At 40.1% G+C, this 23,566-nt stretch overlaps 1 protein-coding gene across 8 annotated transcripts in view; it reads left to right on the plus strand.

Annotated features, from left to right (window-relative positions):
• mllt10 (MLLT10 histone lysine methyltransferase DOT1L cofactor) overlaps positions 1-23,566 on the plus strand; it is a 281,282-nt gene that overhangs the window by 194,702 nt on the left and 63,014 nt on the right. For all 8 annotated transcript variants that reach the window (XM_073054633.1, XM_073054638.1, XM_073054634.1 and 5 more), the window contains one exon: positions 5,991-6,108. In XM_073054633.1, coding sequence (XP_072910734.1) covers positions 5,991-6,108 — 118 coding nt within the window. The remainder of the gene's footprint in view (positions 1-5,990; positions 6,109-23,566) is intronic.

A 23,566-nucleotide genomic window follows, 5' to 3' on the forward strand; every position in this document is an offset into this window, starting at 1 on the left:
CAAACTTTAGATGGGTAGCAATGTTCTTCTTGGAGAGAAGTGACTTTTTTCTTGCAATCTTGCCATGCACACCATTTACTATCAACTAGCGTTGGTCAGCACAGTGCAGAATATCAAACGTGGAATTTCACTAAATTGCAGTGCTATACCATGTAATGATTTATCAAACATTTTTGCACCTTATTTTCAGTAAATACTTGTCATGCAAACTAGAAGAACTGATGAAGGTCTTGGCTTGAAACATTGACTGTTTATTGATTTCCAAAGATGCTGAGTTCCTCCAGCATTTTGTATTTGTTACAGAGGAACAGTATCTTGTATTCTACCTGGGTAGTCTACAACCCAATGGCATGAATATTGTAATCCATGCCACCTCTGTTTTGTTCTCTCTCTTCCAGATTACCCTTGTGCTCTCATAATACCCTTTCTCCCAAGCCTTCACCCCTAACCCTTGGTTCCACTTTCTATCCCCTTCCCAACTGGCTCCATCTGCCCATCATTGCCACATCACCTTGATCCACCTATCATGGTCAGCTGTGGCCTCACCTCACTCCTCTTACCTCTTTATACTGGGTTCAATCCTGATGGAGGATGTTAATGCACATTTTCAGCTTCCACTGTTGTCTAACATGGTGAGTTCCTCCAGCAGCTTGTTTTTTATTTGTTCCATATCTAAGCATCTGCAGCCAACGATACCAAGATCACTGGCAATATCAAGGTGGAAGCAAAGTGGCCAAAAAAAGTTATTTAAAAAAAATTAGCAGTGTGTATTATGCTTGAGGAATCAAGAATCCTAAAGGAATTCAGTGTGTCTCTCCAGTGCCTTTCTTCCATTTTTGAGCAGTCTTCTTGGAGCTTCTTTCTGGGGCTAATGTTTTGCTTGGGATAGTTCTTTTGTATTCTTGACATAAATTCCCACTTCCACATGCAGGCATGGATGTCAGTTCCACAGTGATCATGTGTGGGTCAGCTTTGAAGTGTTTTGGGCTGCACATTTGTTAGGCCGTGAGGATTGTTTTTTATTGCCTCTCCTGGTGCCTGACCTACCTGAACCCATAAGTAAAGAGTATAACTATGGAAATTAATAATCTTTCTTGTCACTACATGAAACTTGAATTAAGACATTGTGGTTATACCTCCGTGGAAATCTGTAAATAAAGTTAGAAATTGTGAAATGGATATCTTGAGATGCTATTTTGTAGAATGTTGGAGAACAGGAATACATAATTCACCCTATCTTACCAGCTCAATTAATACAATATTCCTTAACTTTCCCCGCAGCTTATTAAATTTTTCCCTTGTAGTCTTGCTTTGAAAGTCACCATTGAATTTTACTTCCTTTGCCTTTTCAGATATGGCATTTTTTAATTCAGATACGGAGTTTTTAAAAAAAGAAATTTAATTTCCACCATGGTTATTTATGCCAGTTATCATAAAAATTATGTATCTTGGTTACCAACCTTCCTAATAGTATATTTGTGAATTCTGTGTTTCTTTATTTCTCAATAAATCTCAATGTTGAAATGCCCTATTCTCCCTCCCAACCCCATAATCTAGTCTGGTTTAAAGCCAACTACCTCAGCTATGTAAATCTCCTCATAACCGAATAATCTTATCCCAGTCCCATTTTCTGGGGGAGCTATACTCTCCAACAGGCCTTAATTAAAGTATACATAATTTTAGCCCAAAATGTTAACTGTTCTCTTTTCCATAGAGGTTCCTCAAGCATTTTGTCTGTGTTACTCAGATTTCCAGCATCTGCAGATTTTCTGTTGTTTGCTATCTCATGCTCTTGTTGAATATAATTGCTGCATTTTACTGAATGCTATTTTAGCAGCATTTTGGTTCAAGTTTAATTATCATTCCTAACCATTACATGAATACCCATGAACACAGCTGAACGAAACCACGTTCCTCCAAGACCAAGAAGCAAAGCACAGTACCAACAGTCATACACAACACAAGGCACGTACAGCACTTGTAAGTTAGTAGTAAACATATAGTCACATAAAAAAAAAGATATAGCCTAAGACCCTAAGTTCCATTTCCCGTAGATTGATGGAGGATGAAGCAAGAACAGCCTCAGCAGTCTGCAGATGAACGCGTGCATGCAATCAGCTTGTCTTTCACCAAGCAAACACTAGAGGGCAGTAATGATGGGAGGGGCCAGCTCCCAACCAAGTATGGAGGCAGCAAGCAATACTGCGGCATGAGGCCTAGTCCTCATTACAACCAAGGCCATACAGCTTCCTTACCATTGGTCTAGTCAATAAACCAGTGAACCAGACTTGCAGTATTTTATGTTACCAATGTCCAATGAGTCTTGATGTGACAGGACAATCACTAACTGTTAGACTGTATACCACTTTTGCACACCAACTCGGGCACCTTTCTGTAGCAGGCAGCAGCATGGTTGACACCAAGTCCAGATCCTCTGCTAAAGAGCAATTCGTTGATGAGGTAGATCTGCATTTCTTAAAAGTTCTTAATATCCGCTCGATTTGTGTATCCTTATACAAGAGAATGAAATTATTAACAACATAGTGGAAAAGTCGAGTTAACTTTATGTCATTTAGGCAGTGGGGGGAAAGTTTCCTTTATTAGATTAATGTTAATATTGAATGGATTATTTACAACTATATTTAATGAGATGCAATAACAAGCCTGTTACCTCTTTTGAATATACTATGTTTGATAATCTGCAAAGAAAGTACTCTCAAACAGAAGTTAAATAAGTATGTTTTTAAACCGAATAGTCACTGATGATTTAATAATCTAACTGACCTAGGTACAGGTGTCCTCCATTTTTTGAGCGTTCACTTTACGACACCTCACTGTTACAAAAGACCTACATTAGTTACCTGTTTTCGCTAACAGGAGGTGTTTTCACTGTTACGAAGAAAGGCAGTGCACAAAAAAAGCAGCCAAACTCCTCCCCCAGAACTGCATTTAGCTGCCGTTGCTTAAACACGTGCCTGTGTGCATCTGTGCTTTACTGTATGTCGATTTATTTTGTGCACCCATTAGCAAGATGAGTTCTGAGGTACCTGTATCGGAAAAGCCTAAAAGAGCTTGTCAGGGTGTTACACTTAACATAAAGCTAGACATATTTAAGCGTTTCGATTGTGGTGAACGAAGTAAGGACATTGTCTGCGCGTTGAATTTGCCTGCGTCCACCATTCGCACTATTTATACGAAGAGAGAGAATTTTGAAAGCTGCCAATGTTACTGTTGGTTCTGCTCATAGCAAAGTGGTCTCTCTTAGTCGGCATCCAGTAATGGATAAAATGGAAAGTCTATTGCTTGAGTGGATTGTTGGGTGTACAAAGCGTGGTGTTCCGTTAAGTTATCTTATACTTAAGGAGAAATCAGTCAGTCTTTTTAATAAGCTGTAACAGAAAGCACTGGACAATGGTGATGAAAGTTGTGAAAGTGGAACTTAAAGGCAGTCATAGTTTGATCGGTTTCTGAGGCGAGGGCAGCTTCATAGTTTAATGTTTACTGGAGAGAGTGCTTCGGCTGATACTGAAACTGCCGAAAAGTTCCCAGAAGAACTGAAGAAAATAATTACAGAAGGTGGTTATTCATATAAGCAAGTGTTTAACTGTGACAAAACTGCAATTTATTGGAAAAAATTGCCGAGCAAGACATTTATTTCAATAGAAGAAAAACAGGCTAAGGGGCACAAGGAATCGAAGGATAGGTTTACCGCAATGCCTATTATTAATGCCACTGGTGATGCTATCCTTAATCCTCTACTAGTGTACCATTCAGAAAATCCGAGGGCACTTAAAGGCGTTGATAAGAAAACACTTCCTGTTGTGTTCCGTTCACATCCAAGTGGTTGGAATATCCAAGTGCTTTTTTCTGAGTACATGACTGGATACGTTAGTCCTTTTGTTGAAAAATACTGTAGAGAAAATAGCCTCGATAATAAGTGTCTTGTGATTGTTGATAATTGTGCTGCTCATCCACTTGGCATTACCGAGTATAGCGGTAACATTCGTGTTGCGTTCTTACAGCCTAATACGACAACGTTGCTGCAGCCATGTGACCAAGGCCTAATAGTCACAATTAAGGCTTACTATATGCAAAATGTGATGCGTTTTATTGTAAGTGCCATTGACGGAGAGGGCATCTTTGCGAGAGATCTGGAAAGAGTACAATATAAAACTGGCAATCGCCAACATTGGAGATGCTCTCGATAGACTCACAGTCTCAATGAGAAATGGCATTTGGAGGAAACTATGTCCCGAAGCAGTGAACGATTTTAAAGGCTTCGAACCATCAACAATAAGTACGGTAATAATGAGTTTGCCTAAGGAGGCTGGGTTTGTGGAAGTTGACGAAGATGATGTTAAAGAGGTTTTGGCATCCCATGACCAAGAACTGACAGGTGAAGAGCTGATGCAATTGCAAGAGGAAAAGTTAACAATCGAAACGGAACGCAGTAGCGAATGGCCCGAAAGTAAAGTCGTCCAGGAACTGAACGTGAAGCAATTGCGTGAGATTTTTGCTGCGATTGACAACGCTGCAATGATTGCAGAAAAATGTGACTTTAATTTTGAAAGGGTACATAGGTTTAGGGCATGTTTGCAGCATGGTTTGAGTGCTTACAAAGAAGTGTACGATAGAAAAACGCACGAGGCTAAGCAGTCAAGCATACTTCATTTTTCAAGCCTTCCACATCAGCCACAGCAGATGAAGAACCCTGAACTTTGACATCGAGGCAGGCAGGCATAGAAGAAGCTGACCTGCCTGCCCTGATGGAAACAGATGACGATGAGATGACACCCCAGTGCCCCACCACCCCAACTTCCGGTGACTCAGCCTAACACACCATCATCAGTGTGCTCACTGTCTTCCCAATTCCAGTAAGTGAAACTACACTGTACATAGATTATTTCTACTTTATGTAGGCTGTGTATTTTATGTGTTATTTGGTATGATTTCTTATTTGGTTTCATTTGGCAGCTTCATAGATTAAAGGTTACTGGAGAGTGTTTCTGCCGAGAGCGCTTGTGTGAGATTTTTGCTACGGTGGACAGTACTGTACTGCAATGATTGCAGAAAAATATTTCTAATTTATTATATAGGCTGTGTATTTATCATAACATTCCTGCTTTTACTATACGTTACTGTTATTTTAGGTTTTATGTGTTATTTGGCATGATTTGGTATGTTATTTTTTGGATGTGCGAACGCTCGCAAATTTTTCCCATATAAATAAATGGTAATTGCTTCTTCACTTTACGACATTCTGGCTTATGAACCATTTCATAGGAACACACTACCTTCGGATAGCGGGAGAAACCTGTAAATACTGGAGTTGTGATCAAGACATACAGAATATTTCTAAAATCTTTTTTTTATCTTTAATGCTTGTATTTTGATGTTAATAAGCTCATTTCTATCTTAGAAATTGGAAGATAGCTGTCTGATAATCTAGAACCATGCAACAGATTCTGGTTTCATTCTTACACTCATGACTTAACTGCTCTCAGCTGAGTCAGGAGTTGGATGAAGTAGGAAAGAGAAAATTAGCGATTATTTTTATACTTGGAACAATAACTGTTGGAAAGAATCTATCTGTTTTCTGATAATATGGCTATGTGACGAGATATTCTGCTAGCATTCACTAACTAGATTCACATAATAACAACTAGAGGGCAGCCAGTAGCTACCAAATCATATCCTAAACATTAGGAGAAGGGGCAAAGTTTACCTTAAAAAGAAATTGTGGAAAAGTGACTAGTGCAATTCGTTTGCTGTATTGTTTTTCTGCTGTACAGAACGGATGACTTACCATCAATACAATTGAATTCGGGAAGTTTCTATGTATGGAAAAATAATCACAAATCTTCCAGCATTATCTGGTGCCATTCATTATAAATTTACTAATTCAGCAGTTCTGTGTTTGACCATTATAGTCGATTTGTCCCAAAGCCTTTCTTTCTATTTCTAATTGTGCTTTATCATATCCTCAACAGGCAAGTGCACTACCTGGATCATCTTTTAATCTAGCACCATCTCACATGTTTGGAAATCAATTAAATCCTAATTCGGCAATGGCAGCTCTTATTGCACAATCTGAAACCAGTCCAGCAGGTAAGTTTGAGAAGAACTTTGAGGAAAAAAGGAAAATTGTAAATCAGAATTATTTCAAGGCTCTTATTCTCAAGAGAAATGGCATGCTAAGCTGCTTTTCCTGACCCTGCATATTATTTAGAAAATTTTAAAATGTTTCATTCATCAAAAGGCCTGTGACAGTGAGTTTATCTTTTGAAAATTTCTGTGAAGCATGGTAAAGAAGTTTGCAGATGCTACAGTGAAGAGTAAAGCTTCAGACTGCAGTAATATATTGGTCTTGTCGTTTGGACAGAAGGTGACAAATGATATTCAGACTGGGGAAGTGTGAAGTAATAGAATCTTGGAGGTAATACTAAGCAAGAGAATACATAAAGGATGGAAAAGAGGGTCCTGTCAGTGAATGTCCACTTATTCTAGAATAGTGGTCGCTAACCCGTTGATTATGATCGACTGGTCGATCTTTGAGACTTTCCCAGTAGATCCCGAAAAAAAAGAAAGAAAAATAAATACACAAATACTGTTGAGAGATTGTTTCTGGGTTATGGGGTTTTAGTTCTGTTCTTTCTGCCCAGTGCGCATGCGTGTAGCTCCCCGCACTACACTGTGTAATTCAGTGGTCCCCAACCACTGGGCTGCGAGGAAATGATACGAGTTAGCTGCACCTTTCCTCATTCCCTGTCACGCCCACTATTGAACTTGAACCCACACGAGGTCATCAGTCGCCTGAAAGCAGTGACACCCTCGCGCCAGAGATCACTGGCCACCTCGCGCGGCTGGTGAGAAGTGCCGTTGCTACTGGCCTGGAGCATGAACAGATGGGCGCCGCCTCTAAACCTGTTTAGCACACCGTATGTTCGTGGAGAACCCAGTGCTAAAGTATTCGCAGACAACCTAATTCAGGCTCAGGGTTCTGTAAGTAGCCGAGCAGCTACTTCACTGCGATCTACTGAAACAAACTTTTGTCGGCCAATAGATCCTACAAGGGAGGCAGGCGAGCGCCCTGTCACACTCCTCGCTCGGTCAGTCGTTCTCTCTGGACTGTGACCGCTGCAGCCCCGGTACGGGGACCTCCGACCTTTACCTTGTCCTCTCACCTCACCCACAACCAGCTGCACCTAGCCAAAGCGTTTGGCGAGCGGGAGGCTGTCTATTGAGGCAATGAAGCCCTCAAAACTGCTTCGGCACATTGAGTCCACGCATCCGGCACTTAAAGACAAACCCGCTGAGTTTTTTTCAGCTGAAAAAAACGTGAGCAAGCTGAAAGGCAGCTAAGTGCCAAGAGCCACGAAAACTAAATTGTGGAATAGACTGGACATAAGGAACCTGCTTTGAGTATTGCTGTATTCCCGTCGTGTTTAACACCTCCCCCCCCCGTCAGCTGGTCCGCAAGAATATTGTCTATATTAAACCGGTCCACGGTGCAGAAAAGGGTGGGTACCCCAGGTGTTCATACATTATCTCTACTTTCAGGTTGTGGGGTTTGACTTCCGGTCTTTTCTGCCCTGGTGCACATGCATGTAACTTATCGATCTAGGGTCGATCATGCCTTTCACTAAGGCCAAGGTAGGGGATCTTGGGCTTAAAAAGGTTGGTGACCACTATTCTAGAAGGTAGTAGGATGACTTGATAAGATTGTTTAGAAGGATATTCCTCTATAGCTAAGGCATGGAATGCAAAAGCAGTGCAGTGTTACGTATATACTATACAATAATAGCTGGACTCAAGTTTGAGTAATGCATACAGTTAGATCACTACATTGTAGGAAATGCATGTTTGCACTGGATAGCATGCAAAGGAAATGTATAAGGATGTTGTTGGGACAGGAAGATTTTGGATATGAAAAAAATATTAACCAGGCAGCGTGTTTATTTTGGAGAAGAGGCAATGGCAGATTAATTGAAGAATGTAGAATCATGAGGGGACCTAGATATAACAAATGGGAAGCATCTACTTCCCATACGTAAAAAGTCATAAATAATAGAGCACAGATTTACAGTCATTAGTAGAAGAATTAAAGTGAAGATAAAAAGTTTTTCCACTTTGCATTTGTTAGAGGTTTAGACCTCATTGTTTGAAAGGAGTTTATAGGCAGAAATCCTTAGGATATTATCAGAGTATTTGAATGTATCCTTAAAGAGCTCTAGCCTACACAACTGGCTCTTTTTATTGACTGACATAAGCATGATACGCTGAATAACTTCCTGTGTTTAATTTTCTAGGGTGCTATGATGATAGAAAAGACTTATTTAAACCAGAATTTATGGAATAATTTTATTTATTTAGCTACTGAGATAGCATTACCTTTATAAATTGCTAAATTTTACATGAAGCATTTGATTTTGAGAAATGAGTCCCTTTCCAATTTCACAGTTTTTCTTAAAAGGCAGGAATGCTAAAAGTAGTATCAAAGTGTATAGAATGAAAGTGGACTTCAAATACACATACTTTGTGTTTAAGCTTAAGAGTACCATGAATAACTGATTTTTGTGAATAACAGTTCGCATTTCAAGATTCAAGATCGTTTAATGTCATTTGCAGTGCACAAGAATAAAGGAGAATGAAATAATTGTTACAAGTAGTTGTGTTTGGGGGTGTAATGGAGGGATGGGTTGGTACGTGGAGGTGTTGATCAGCCATACTGCTTGAGGAAAGTAGCTGTGAGTGGAAATGTACATTGAGAAAAAAAGATTTGATTGCAGCTGAACAAGAATAGATAAAATAAAGCCATTTTTACTCTGAACATGAAAACAAAGAACAACATTAGAAGGCTGGTGTAGTTTACCAGGTGTGTGCACAAAGATGAATCAGAATCAGGTTTAATACCGCTGGCATATGTCATGAAATATGTTGTTATACAACAGCAGTACACTGCAGTTCATAAAAATTGCTGTGTTACATATAAATAGTTGATGCATTAATATACAAAGCTCATCACTTGCAAATGGTTGATGTCAACCATGGATATTGTGTCCTATCTCTCTGTGATACACAGGCTAGGGCAGTACAATATGGAGAGCAAGCTGTTGCCCATGTAGCAGGCTCCTCCTCTCCACGCATCAGGTGAATCCAAAGGAATGGCAAAGACCAGTACAATTTGGCACCAGCAGTGTCTCAGGAGTTGCCAGTCAGTGTTGAACTCAAAATAGGACTGCCATAGGGACTCCAGTTATGGATTTTTCCCTCAGGGTTTGCTCCTGAAGCCTTACTCATGAATGGGTATAGCCTCAAGACAGCAGAGGTTTGAGGTCAAAGTTTTCCTTCTCCTACATGAGCTTCCAACCGTGGCTGATGAGCCCCATCTGCCCAAAGTAACTGGTTTTAAGTCACTAGTGACCCGCCTTTGCCCCTTCTCCTGACAATAGGAACAGTTCTGTGGGCTCATTATGATGGCAATATATTTTCAAGTCAAAATTTTGTATGACTTTCAATGACATCTTGCAGGAAATAGCAATACTTCCACTTACATGCTGTAGAGTTTTCATCCTTTGGATGAGCTATCAAAAAAACATCTTTGCAAGTTGTGCAAAGTACATGGTGCACTGTAAGGTTGTTAAGCACCGATGGTTGAAGTAGTGAACGTCTAGGAAAGTGGATGGGTTGCCAGATTCGAGGATGATGTCTAGTTTCATGAATGTTGTTGGACCTGTATTCTTTCAGGCATGTGTAGAATTTTTTTTGTCATACTTCTCCTTTGTTTATTCTTTAAGATGCTCTGCTTCCTAACTCACTGCTCTTCTTTACACTCTGCATAGATACATACTTCCTTAATCTTTATCTTCAGGTAATTTTATAGCTTGCTTGAATCTGCTTCCACTGATATCCCTGCCAGTGTAGTTCAATCCCTAGTCACTCATGGCAGAAATAAAAAAAACTTGCTTGCTGATATTATTGGTTTCTTTTATTCCCGATTCTTGACTCATTCCCAGAAAGAACAGTTAATCTCCATGTACTCTGTCTCAAAGATTTGAATTGTCTCGGTCAGATTTTTCAACTTCCTCTGCTCTACATGTCTAAAGCAACTCATCCCTAAAATCGTTTTAGTAAATTACTGTCTGAAGTGTGATGCTTGGAATTGGATGGAATATTCCAGTTGTGACGATGCAATTGTAATACAAAAACTTATGTCTTCCTCTGTTGTATATTTTATGTAGCAGTTTAAAGGCCAAGATACCAAATTTCTTTTAACCATTTTCTCAACTTGCTCGATCACTCTGGGGTGAACTATGTAGACTACCTCAGACGTGGCATATATATCCATTTCACAAGGCTGTTTATCTATATAACCTTGAAGTCTTTTACTGTCTTTTCCTGTTGTTATTACAGAGAACTGTAGTGGCTAGAAAATAGAAATGATTATTGTCTCTGAAGAATGTAACTTCTGGAAAATATTGTTCAGGTATTCAGAATTCTTAAGAAAATAGTTAAGTGAAACTTTGTTTAAGATTGCTGCAAATTGGACGTCACGGTAATGTATCAATTAGTGCGATGCAATTACAGCCTGGAGCATTCCGGAGATCAGAGTTCAGTTCCATTGCCATTCTGTAAGATAGTGGTCACCAACCTTTTTAAGCCCAAGATCCCCTACCTCGGCCTTACTGAAAGGCGAGATCGACCCCAGATCAATTAGTTACACGCATACGCACCGGGGGCAGAAAGGACTGGAAGTAAAACCCCGCAACCCAGAAGTAGAAATAATGTATAAACACCAGGGGTACCCACCCTTTCTGCACCACGGACCGGTTTAATATTGACAATATTCTTGCGGACCTGCCGACGGTGGGGTGGGGTGGTGTTAAACACGACTGGAATACACAGGGTACTCGAAGCAGGTTCCTTATGTCCAGTCTATTCCGCAATTTAGTTTTCACAGCTCTCAGCTGCTGTCCCGCTTGCTCACGTTTTTTTCCGCTGAAAAATCTCAGTGCGTTTGTTTTTAAGTGCAGGGTGCTTGGACTGAAGGTGCTAAAGCAGTTTTGAGTGCTTCATTGCCTCGGACAGCCTCCCGGCCCAAACTCCAGCCTCCCACCCGCCCGCCACCAGGCGCCTTAGTCAGGTGCGGCTGGTCGTGGGTGGGGTGAGAGGACAAGGTCAGGGCTGTGGTCCTCGTACTGGGGCCGTGGCAGTTGCAGGAGTGAGCGGACCGACCGACCGAGCGAGGAGTGCAGCAGGACGCGCCCACCCCCCCCTTGTAGGATCTATTGGCTGACAAAAGTTTGTTTCAGTAGATTGCAGCGTGATAGCTGCTCTGATACTTAACGAAACGCTGAGCCTGAATTAGGTCGTCTGCGAATATTTTAGCACCAGGTTCCCCGCGAACATTCGGTGTGGTAAACAGGTTCAGAGGCGGCGCCCATCTGTCCGCACTCCAGGCCAGTACCAACAGCGTTTCCCGCCGGCCGTGCGAGGCGGCCAGTGATCCCTGGCGTTTAGGCAACTGATGACCTCGCATGTATTCAAGTTCAACAGTGGGCATGACAGGGAATGAGGAAAGTTGCAGCTGACTCGTATTGTTTCCTCGCGGCCCGGTGGTTGGGGACCACTGAATTACACTGTGTAGTGCGGGGGAGCTACACTCATGCACACTGGGCAGAAAGAACGGAACTAAAACCCTGCAACCCGGAAACAATCTCTTAACAGTATTTGTGTATTTATTTTTCTTTTTTTTCTGGGATCTACTGGGAAAGTCTCAAAGATCGACCAGTTGATCGCAATCGACAGGTTGGTGACCACTACTGTAAGGAGTCTCTGTACACCCTCCCATGGAATGCATGGGTTTTCTCCGGGTCTTCCGGTTTCCTCACACAGTCCAAAAATGTACTGGTTAGGTTAATTACAAATTGTTCTGTGATTAGGTTAGGGTTAATCAGGGTTGTTGGGGGCTGCTGCAGCAGTGTGGCTCGAAGAACCAGAAGGGCCTATTCCATGCTATACAGTTAAATCGATAAATAAATAGGTTAATTCTCCAATCCAAGAATACTTTCTTCGAATTTGAAGTGAGATAATTTAGATATCAGCTTCTTAGTAGAGATAGTAGTAAATATTTATGGTGGGCTCCACACAGAATACTGTGTGTATATAGAATTTTGTAGATATTTAAACGAGTATATAATTGAGCAATACTCTGTTTTGGTTAGCCTGATCATAATTGTTTTGAAGGGTAGATGGAGTGAGACTGTTTCACATTAAAAGGTAATCTATCACTGAACATAGGTCGGAATACGTGATAACCCACTGCTATTTGAGATTAAGAACTTATTTCTTCTTGGAGTTGTGAATCTCTAACCCAGAGGGCAGAGTCATTGAAAATACGTTCAAGGCTGAGAGGGAAAGAAAATAAAATAGGAAATTGAGAAGTGTTTTCCTTCAGATTTTTTTATTTTAATTGTACATATATTCTTACTCCTGGCATTGACTATCTGCTGATTGAAATTTTAGAGTAATTTTGGACTTGGTTTTAAAGCAACACACACAAAATGCTGGAGGAACTCAGCAGGCCAAGCAGCATCTATGGAAAAGAGTCTTGTCCCAAGACGTCAACTGTACTCTTTTCTATTTTGTGTGGGTGTATGTGTGAGTGTGTATGTTGGTTGCTTGGCTCTCCAGCATCTGCAGGTTTTCTCTTGTTTGTGCTTGGCTTTAAAGCTCCAATTCTAAATGAAAGTAGCTTAATAATTTTTGTAGATTTCATATTTTATTGTGCCTTCATTGCACTTAAATAAAAAGAATAATGTTAATACTGTTGCTACTAAATGTTATAGCTCATTTTCAGTGCCTGAAGTGTAAATGTTTGACTGAAGTTATTGGCACAGTGGAATGCTGCAGTGTCTCCTGTGGATGTGTGATTGATGTATGCAATTCTCTTAGTTTTGTGCTGTGAATAAGACCGCACCAGTATGTTTTGTCATGAATTGGCTGAGCTTCCCTTTTTATTGTTCAAGCAACTATATTAGATTACTTTGTGTCAGAGACTTTAACCTGTTAGGGATAACTTGTTGCTTTAAGTGTTGAAACATTTCTCCTTCATTCATTACCACTCCCACCTACTGTATATAGTATTTGCCTGAATTTCTGTTCTAATAATTTGTTCCCTGACTTTTGATTGCTATAGAGCTGGTGTATTATTTGTATCATTTTTTCTTTAGAATTAGTGGTATCTGAAGGAATCCATACTTCCTTTTTGTATGTTCCTACCTGAGAAGGTGCTAGATAATTTACAAGAATGCGTCAGTCATGCTTTTGGCTTGAGGTGAGGTCAGTAGGTCATGTGACTTAATAGTATGAGGGGAAATTCCTAGAGGCCAGTGTACTTCTTTTACTACTGACAGCTCAACTTGCTGGCCAACAATGGCATCAGTATTTGTAGCGTGAAATGTAAGTTTACACCTCTGTAATATGAAGGATTGTGGAAATGCAAGTCAGGTTGCTATTTGTTCTAGGATTTGACTTGTGTTTTTATAGGAAAGATGTTTAAGGGCACTACTGCGTTAAAGGGATATTACTTCTAAGCCCCTTCCCCCATTTAATATAATTATTTTATTTTGACATCTGTTTTGCACTAAACTTCTAGGCAGTATTGAATCAACATTCTTTTGGGGGGGGCACAGAAACTACAGTACTTTGCAAAAGTCTTGGGCACATATATATATCTAGGGTGCTGAAGACTTGCACAGTACCATATTTGTCAACATGCAGCAACTTTGGAAATCTGGTGGGAACAAAGGATGTTGAGAATGCTGAGGGTGGAGCACCACAGAAAGGATGTGGGACATGTGGCAGAGAAAAGGAGTGCCTGGGCAGGTTGGGAGGTGGCACAGGTTCAGACCAACCCAGTTCTGAAACACCAGACAAGATAATTCAATTCCAAACAACTAGTTTATTGATCATTACTTAATGTTTACCACCTCTTCCCTCTCCCTTTTCCTTTTCCTAGAATGATTTCCCTCTCCCTGCTCCTTTCCCACTCTCAGTCCACAAAAGAGACCCACATCAGAATCAGGTTTATCATTACTCATATGTCATAAAATTTGTTTTATTTTTGCAACAGCAGTACTGTGCAATACATAAAATTACTACAATATTCTGCAAAATTCTCAAGACACCCTAGCTATATGTATGTGCCTTAGTCTTTTGTACAATATTGTATTTGTCTATAACATTCAGAGTTAAGTCACTGGCACATTTTCAAAATTTTTCAGTTCATCATAGCAGGTGCATGATAAAAATTTATGCTGTCCTGAAGAATAGCTTGTTTGATTGGGTGTTTTGAAGAAATAACAAAATATATTGATGAGGATTTTGTGGTAGAAGAGGTCGCACGTTCTCCAATAAAGCTTTTGCCAGGGTTCCATGTAGAGATTAATTCCAAAAGACTGGAGCCCATGAAATTCATTTCAAATTGGTAAATTGGATCCAGAATTGACTTCATCCTTTGAGCCTGGTGATGTGGAGGGTTGTTTTTGTCACAAACAAGAGAAATTCTGCAGATGCTGGAAATCCAAAATAACACACAAAATACTGAAGGAACTCAGCAGGCCAGGCAGCGTCTTTGGAAAAGAATAAACAGTTGACGTTTCAGGCCGTGACCCTTCATTTGTGATTGGAAGCCTGTGGCCAATGAATAGAAAAGGTTTCGAGGGAGACCCACGCAAATGCTGTAAACTCCTATGTACAAGCCGACCTGGAGTATAAGCCGACTCCCCCATTTTCAAGGCTAAAAAAGTGACTTTTTAATTTTACCTTTGTATAAGCCGACCCCTTTTATAGAGGTTTTTTATTTAACCAGAAAAGATCACAAGATCTCACATGCCGGTACTCAACTTTGCTGGATCCAGAACCTGGAAATTCTGTGAACCAGTACTTGCTAAGAAAATAGGCCTACACATTGTAGAGCGTTATAAGCCAATTCTTAATAAATAAATCAGGGAGGGAAATTTTGGATTAGGTTTCCAAAGGAAAAGAATCCTCTGAAATATAACCCCTGTGAAACCATCGTAATCTTGTTAAAACATAACACAGGGTAGTGGAATCAGTACGTGTACTCAGTATTAAGTTTGCGACCACCATGTACAAAAGATTAAAACAAATGCGATATGATGCTGGCTTCAAGCTGAAGGTTGTTGATTTTGCTAAAGGAATGAATAATTCTGCAGCTGCTGAGAAGTTCAGTGTAAACGAGAAACAAGTGAGAGAGTAGAGAAAGGCAGAGGACACGCTGAGGAAAATGCCAAAGACGAAATGTGGAAATCATGGGAAAACATAGCAGTGGCCAGAACTGGAAGAGAGAGTGAATCACCAATGATCGTCTGGATATATGGATACCAGAGAAATGATTCGAGTTCAAGTGTTGAAATAGGACAAGAAACATCGTGAGGTCAGCGAAAATTTCAAAACTACACGAAGTTGGTGCACCCGATTTATGAATAGGCATGATCTTGTATTGAGACAAAAAAACAAAGATTGATCAGAAAAATCCCACGGGGTGTTGTTTACGCTCAAGACCACTGCTGGATGGACGAAGCGGGTTGCTTGAAGTAGGTTAAAGAGGTGTGGTGTCGACGTCTCAAAGGTTTCAGGACAGAAAAGTCACTACTTGTCCGGGTCATGTTCAAAGCGCACTTGTCAGGTGAGACAAAAACAGCATTGAAAGCTGAAAATACAGACAATGCAGTCATCCCCAGTGGTTTGATGTCCTTGCTCCAGCCTCTAGATGTGAGTTTAAACAAACCATTCAAAGAATTCATGCGTTGATAGTGGAACAAATTTGACTCAAAAACAGCTAATAAATACAACCTGTCTTCCATGTATTCATTTTTCCAAAGTTGGCACCCTCTGTGTAAGCTGACCCTCTAATTTTAGGACCAAAATTTAGCGTCAAATTCTCGGCTTATACAATGGAATTTACAGAGAATTAACTCAGATAGACATTGTGGTCAGCATGGATGAGTTCGGCTGAACAGCCTATTATGGTCTACATCAGGGATCCATGCTGGAACCCTTGCTGTTTGTATTATGCATTAATGATTTAGATACGAATATAGGAGATTTTTTTGTTAAGATTGCAGGCAGCAAAAAGTAATTGTTGACGGTAAGGATACTCTTGGGTTATGGAACACTGGGAACAAAAGTCTTTGGGAACATTGAAGAACAAAAAGAAACTTGGTTTACAAACTCAAAGAACTCAGAAATTGGCAGCATAGGATAGGGTGACAGAGAAGGCATACACAATGTTGACCCTCATTAGCTGGGGCACAGAAATATGATCTTGAAGGTCATGGTACAATTTTATAAAACTTTGGTTAGACCACAGCTGGAGTATTTTGTGCAGTTCTGATTTCCACACTACAGGAAAGATGTGAACATAGTGGAGAGGTTACAGAGGAGATACACCAGATAGTCACCTGGAATAGGAAAGATGAACAGGCTGGGCTTGTATTCCTTGAAATAAAAAAAAGTATAAAGAGGACCAGGTGAAAGTGTACAGACTTAAAAGGAGCATGAATAAAATGAATATGTAAGTTTTAGACTCACATAATGGGTCAAAAGTCTTGTTTCTAGAACCTGAAGAGTTATAGATCTTAATTTTTAGAAGTCATGTACGTTGGCATAGGGTAAATGAAATTAAGAAAGGTGACCATATGGCTAAAGAATTACTATGGGTTTCCATTTCTTATGGTATTGACAGCTGTGCCTTGGACAGGAAAGAACTACACATTGAGGTAGTTTACATTAGAACTGAACTGGAATCAGGGTTTGACAAGAAAGGATAAATAAAGTGATCAAAATGTTTTATAAAGTAGGGGCTACAGGATATTTGGGTGAATAGACTAGGACAGGTGACCCTCCCCTGCATTATGGGAAGGGTCCTATGCATGCGTTCCTAGAAAATGATCTGCATTGTGGATTTTTATAATGCAAACAGCCTGTGCGCCAAGCTGAAAAAAATATATTGATTTATTTATGTGTTTCACAGAAATTCCAAAAGAGTGAATTTGATTTAGTACATCAAATTTTTTTTTTGGCAATGATTTGTGAATTCTTTAAGGGCAAATTTCTGTAACCCAAATGGCCACAATAGGTGTGTCCCCTGTGTAAATAATAATAAAAGTAATGAAAGAGTTGATTTATTGTCAAATTTTGTGCTTTGGGTACGGCAGATAAAGTGAGAAATTGAAGTGATAAAATAATAGAAGAGGTGAATGTGTGAATCAAATGTTTTAACAGGTAAGTTTTAGCCAGCTGAACCGTATATCCTTTAATAGAAGTGCAGAGCATTGAGTGTTGAAATAAATTTAGTCTAGAGGTGTGAACATCTTGCTAATACAGTGGTTTCTGGTTAATTGGGAGACATTGGGACCAGTGCATTTTGATGGGTGCTGTCAAATGCATTACTTAAGTCTGTGTGGAGAACATCCATTACCCTACCCTCATCAATTGTCTCCATCACTTCCTCAGAAAAATTCAATTAAGCTTTTGTGACATAACCTTCCTCATACAAAGCCATGTTGAATTTCCCTAGTAAGACCATGCTTTTTTAAAATTAAGTTCCTGCTTTTCCAAATGCAAGTAAATTCTGCCCCTAAAATCTTTTCCAGTAAATTACCTACTACTGATGTCAGGTTCATTGGCCTAGAAGTTCCTGGTTTGTCCCTGTTCCTCTTTTCAACAAATGTTCATAGAATTACCATTGCATTGTGTTTAACACAGAAACAGTCCATCCCAATGCATTTCAAATTGTTGGGTACTTCAACCACGCTTGTTTGAAGACAACCCTGCCCAGTTACCATCAGCATATAATCTGTAGCATCAAGGATCCCAATACACCAACCTACAGTTATACTAAGATACAGAATGCCTACCGATCTATGCCCAGACTGCATTTCGATAAATCAGATCATTTGATTGTCCTTCTGCCTGCATACAGGCGGAGGCTAAAGAGCAAAGCTCCAGTGATTAGGATAAAAAAGACGTGGTCAAATGGCCTACTCCTGCTCTTATTTCTTATGTTCTTGAACACAGTCCAGTCCACCAACTCAAAGTAATCATGTAGGTGCTCCTCTGCTTCCCATGACCATGTCTTTTTTATCCTAATCTCTGGAACTATCTTAGTGAGTAAATGAATATTTCAGTATGAATAACTACAGAACTTTAGACATAATTTGTGGGTGAATTCTTGAGATTATTTGGAGATCTTTGAACATTTTGCATTTATAAAGAATAAAATACCTCAGGACTGTTCACAAGAGCTAGCAAATAAAATTTGGTATTGAAATATATAAAATAGGAGTGTGTCAGGCTCAGGCGATGAGAAGTTTTCAAAGAAAAGGGTTAGGAAAGAATTCCTGAACCCAGATGCTAAATAGCTGAAGGCAGATCTGAAATTTACAGAAGCAAGAATACATTGGTTAGTACAAACCCCATTTCCAGAAAAGTTGGGATATTTTCCAAAATGCAATAAAAACAAAAAATCTGTGATATGTTAATTCACATGAACCTTTATTTAACTGACAAAAGTACAAAGAAAAGATTTTCAATAGTTTTACTGACCAACTTAATTGTATTTTGTAAATATACACAAATTTAGAATTTGATGGCTGCAACACACTCAACAAAAGTTGGGACAGAGGCATGTTTACTATTGTGTTACATCACCTTTCCTTTTAATAACACTTTTTAATCGTTTTGGAACTGAGGATACTAATTGTAGTAGATTTGCAATTGGGAATTTTGTCCATTCTTGCTTGATATAAGACTTCAGCTGCTCAACAGTCCGTGGTCTTCATTGTCTGATTCTCCTCTTCATGATGCGCCATAAATTTTCAATAGGAGATAGATCTGGACTGGCAGCAGGCCAGTCAAGCACACGTACTCTGTGTCTACAAAGCCACGCTGTTGTAGCCCGTGCAGAATGTGGTCTGGCATTGTCCTGCTGAAATAAGCATGGACCTCCCGGGAAGAGACGTCGCCTTGATGGCAACATATGTCTCTCTAAAATCCTAATATACGCTTCAGAGTCAATGGTACCTTCACATACATGCAACTCACCCATGCCGTGGGCACTGATGCACCCCCATACCATCACAGATGCTGGCTTTTGCACCTTTCGCTGATAACAATCAGGATGGTTGTTTTCAACTTTGGCATGGAGAACTCGATGCCCGTTTTTTCAGAAAACTAGCTGAAATGTGGACTCGTCTGACCACAGCACACGGTTCCGCAGTCTTTCAGTCCATCTGAGATGAGCTCGGGCCCAGAGAACTCGCCGGCGTTTCTGCATAGAGTTGATGTATGGCTTCCTCCTTGCGTAATACAGCTTCAAGTTGCATTTCTGGATGCAGCGACGGACTGTGTTAAGTGACAATGGTTTTCCGAAGTACTCCCGAGCCCAGGTGGCTATAATTGTCATAGTAGCATGATGGTTTCTTAGGCAGTGCCGCTTGAGGGCTCGAAGATCACGCGCATTCAACAGTGGTTTCCAACCTTGCCCTTTACGCACTGAGATGTCTCTGAATCTTTTCACAATATTATGTACTGTAGATGTTGAAAAACCTAAATTCTCTGCAATCTTGCATTGGGAAATGTTCCTTTTGAACTGACTAACAATTCTCTCATGAATTTTGGCACAAAGGGGTGAGCCATGACCCATCCTTGCTTGCAAAGACTGAGCCTTTGATGATCGCTACTTTTATACCCAGTGATGATACCGCACCTGCTACCAATTAGCCTGCTTAATGTGGAGTCTTCCAAACCGGTGTTACTTGAATATTCTGTGCACTTTTCAATCTTATTTTAACTCTGTCCCAACTTTTGTTGAGTGTGTTGTAGCCATCAAATTCTAAATTTGTGTATATTTACAAAATGCAATTAAGTTGGTCAGTAAAACTATTGAAAATCTTTTCTTTGTACTTTTGTCAGTTAAATAAAGGTTCATGTGAATTAACATATCACAGGTTTTTGTTTTTATTGCATTTTGGAAAATATCCCAACTTTTCTGGAAATGGGGTTTGTATAAATGTAATAAATAATATGTGACCTTTAAAGTTGCAAACTTTTTTCTCAACAGCTGCATTATAAAGGAAAGTATCTGTTTCATGGAGGTTTGCTTGAGGTAGATTCCTTTTGATGAACAAGATTAGAGTTCAATGTAGAGATCTGCAAGTTTTGCATTGCCTTTTTACTCTTTAAGTTTTCTATTTCCACTTCTATTCCTATACTTTCAGCCTTTTGACCCTCGATTAATCTCAACACATTAATTCTTCTTTACATAGCACCACTATAAACTGCATCACAGGCATCTTTTTTGTTTACTCCTTTTCCTGACAAAATTTTGAAGAGCTTATTCTCTAATTTTTCCACTGAACAGCATTGCATTCCAAGAGTAAGAGACAAGTTATGGGTGGAGTATGTGGGCAAGCTGCACAATAAATGTGATTTTATAAGCAGCACATGTTCAATAGTCAGCATGTCTCCTGTGACATGAACAAAAAATAGTAGAGGAATTCAGCAGATCAGGCAGCACTGGGGAGAGAAAAACGCAGACAATATTCTGGGTCAAAGACTCTTTATCAGAACTGAAATGAGAAAAATAGCATGTTTGCAGTTGCAGTGAGGGGAAGGGTTAGATAGAACAGAAGGAACATTAATGATATAGGTCCAAAGCTATTACAGTAGCAATTACTTTAAAAACTGTCAGTTGGAAACAGAAAGGAAAAAATAGGGAAACAGAAAGGTATTGCTAAAAAGAAATTTTAGAAAAAATATGAGTGACACCCTGAAATTGTTAAAATCAATGTTAATTGCCAATGACTTTGATGTGCTCAGAGGAGCTATGCTTCAGGCTTCTGTTGAGCATCACTGGAGCAAAACAGGAGGCAGAATCGAGAGAAAATCTGCAGATGCTGAATATCCAGGCAGCACACACAGAGTGCTGGAGGAACTCAGCAGGAGGCAGAAGACAGAGATTGGTATGGGAGTGGGTCAGAATTAAAAAGAGGAGAGACTGGAGGCACAGGACCACTCGCACTAAGTTCTGCAAAGTGGTCACCTAATTTATATTTGGTTTCTTCAATGAGGGGATTTACTGTAAGTTAGTGTCATGCTCTCAGTATGATTTGGTTGAATTTTTTAACAAATTGACAAAGTTAATTAATGATAGTAGGGCAGTGAATGTTCCACCTGTGGACTTTAATAAAGGCTTTGATAGGGTTCCTTATGGTAGGCTCACCCAGTAAATTAAGGGATTAATGGATACCTGATACATTGGATCCAGAAATAGCTTCACTATAGAAGTGGGTAGTGGTGATTATTCTGATTAGTGGCCTGTGACTGTTCCACAGGGATCTGTGCTGAGACCTCTTTTGTTTGTGATAAACAAAAATTATATTTGGACAAAAATGTACACAGGCTGATTAAACATGTCGACAACATAAAAGTTGTTGAAGTTGTGGATAATAATGAAGATTTTCAAGGGATTCACCAGGATATAGGCCATTTGGATATATGGGCAGAAAAATGTGAGGCATGTGGTTTTTAATGTGGACTGGTGTAAGGTTTTGCACTGTGAGAGGTTAAATATAAAAGGGGCATATACAGTAAATGATAGCACCCTTAGCACTGATGTACAGAAGGATCTTATGATACAATTCTTAGCTCCTTGGATTGTGACCAAACAAGTGGATGGGGTGTTAAAGAAACTATACATAGAATCATAGAACACTAAGGCACAGAAGTGGGCCTTTCATTCAGCCCACATAGTCTTCGCTGAACTATTAATCTGCTTAGTACGATCAACCTGATCTTGGGACATAGCCCTCCATACCCCTCTCATCCATGTACCTATCCAAATTTCTCCTAAAAGTTGAAATCGAACCCGCATCCACCATTTCTGCTGGCAGCTCATTTCACACTCTCACCACCCTGTGAGTGAAGAAGTTCCCCCTCGTGTTCTCCTTAAATATTGTACTTTTCATCTTTAGCTTATATCTTCTAGTTTTGGTCTCATCCAACCTCAGTAAAAAAAAAGCTTGCTTGTTTTTACCCTATCCATTATAACAGATAAGGTAAATAATATTATTATACCCCTCATAATTTTGTGTACCTCTGACAAATGTCTCCTCAATCTCCTTTGTTCTAGGGAACAAAGTCCCAACCTGTGAAACCTTTCTTAAGGCAAAATGGCATAAAGCAAAGAAGCAATTACCATTAATTTATATGGGAAAATTTTTTGAGCATTCTCAGACCCAAAAAATAACCTATCAAATTATACCAAATAGCACATAAAACCTAAAATAACAGTAACATATAGTAAAAACAGGAATAATATGATAAATACACAGCCTATATAAAGTAGAAATACTTCTCTGCAATCATTGCAGCACTGTCAATTGTAGCGAAAATCTCACGCAAGTGCTCTCAGCGGAAGCACTCTCTCCAGTGACCTTTAAGCCACGAAGCTGCCCTCTCCTCAAAAACCGATCAAACCACTCATGACTACCTTTTAAATTCCACTTTCGCAACAACGTCTTCAATTTATATTGTATGTCCTAAGGTGATGGGGGAGTGGTGAAGCAACAGGGGGAGGTGACCACTGGGAGTTGTAGTCATAAACCCGCACGTAGGCAGCCTTTGGACAAGTGGTCATTCTTCTCTGTACCCAGGGCAACAGAGTCCGGCAGCACCACTGGCGACTGAGCAGCTCTTTTAAGGACAGCACTGCTCACCCTTTGATAGGGAGGGGCCTAGAAAAGGTGGCCTAAACATTGCCTGCCCTACAGACAGATAACTGGCCAGCTTGCTGTGGCTGGCAGTTCATTCGCTAATGCAGTTACACTCAAAGGAGAAGAAAGAAACTTCTGTTAGGATCATGGAATGTCTGCAGACTCACGGACAGAGAAAACTCAAGCAAGACCCCAAAGAAGAACAGCCCTTGTTGCCAAGGAACTTTCACGCTACGACATCAACATCACAGCCCTAAGTGAAACCAGGCTTGTGGAGGAAGGATCCCTGACTGAAACCACCAGCGGCTTCCTTTTTTGGAAAGGAAAAGTGCAAGATGAAGAGAGGATTCATGGAGTTGAATTTGCAAGTCAAGTCCAGCTTTCTGAAACAACTCTCCCACCTGCCCGTGGGAATCAATGAAAGGCTTATGTGGCTACGTCTGCCCCTCAGCCACAAATGTCACACAACAGTCATCAGCGCTTGTGCCCCCACCATGACCAGCAAATACAAGACCTTTGAACAGTTCTACGCCGACCTTAGCTCTGTTCTGTGCTCAGTCCCTGACAACAACAAACTAATCCTGCTTGGTGACTTCAATGCCCGAGTAGGCTGCGATCACAGTCACTGGGAAGGGGCCCTAGGCAAACATGGTATTGACAATATGAACAGCAACAGCCTCTTGCTCCTTAGCAAATGTACAGAATATGACCTCCTCATCACAAACAGTGTTCAGGTTGGCGAATAAGTACAAGACACCGAAGAT

The sequence above is a fragment of the Hemitrygon akajei genome, chromosome 8 (assembly GCF_048418815.1).
Source record: "Hemitrygon akajei chromosome 8, sHemAka1.3, whole genome shotgun sequence".
Taxonomy (NCBI): domain Eukaryota; kingdom Metazoa; phylum Chordata; class Chondrichthyes; order Myliobatiformes; family Dasyatidae; genus Hemitrygon; species Hemitrygon akajei.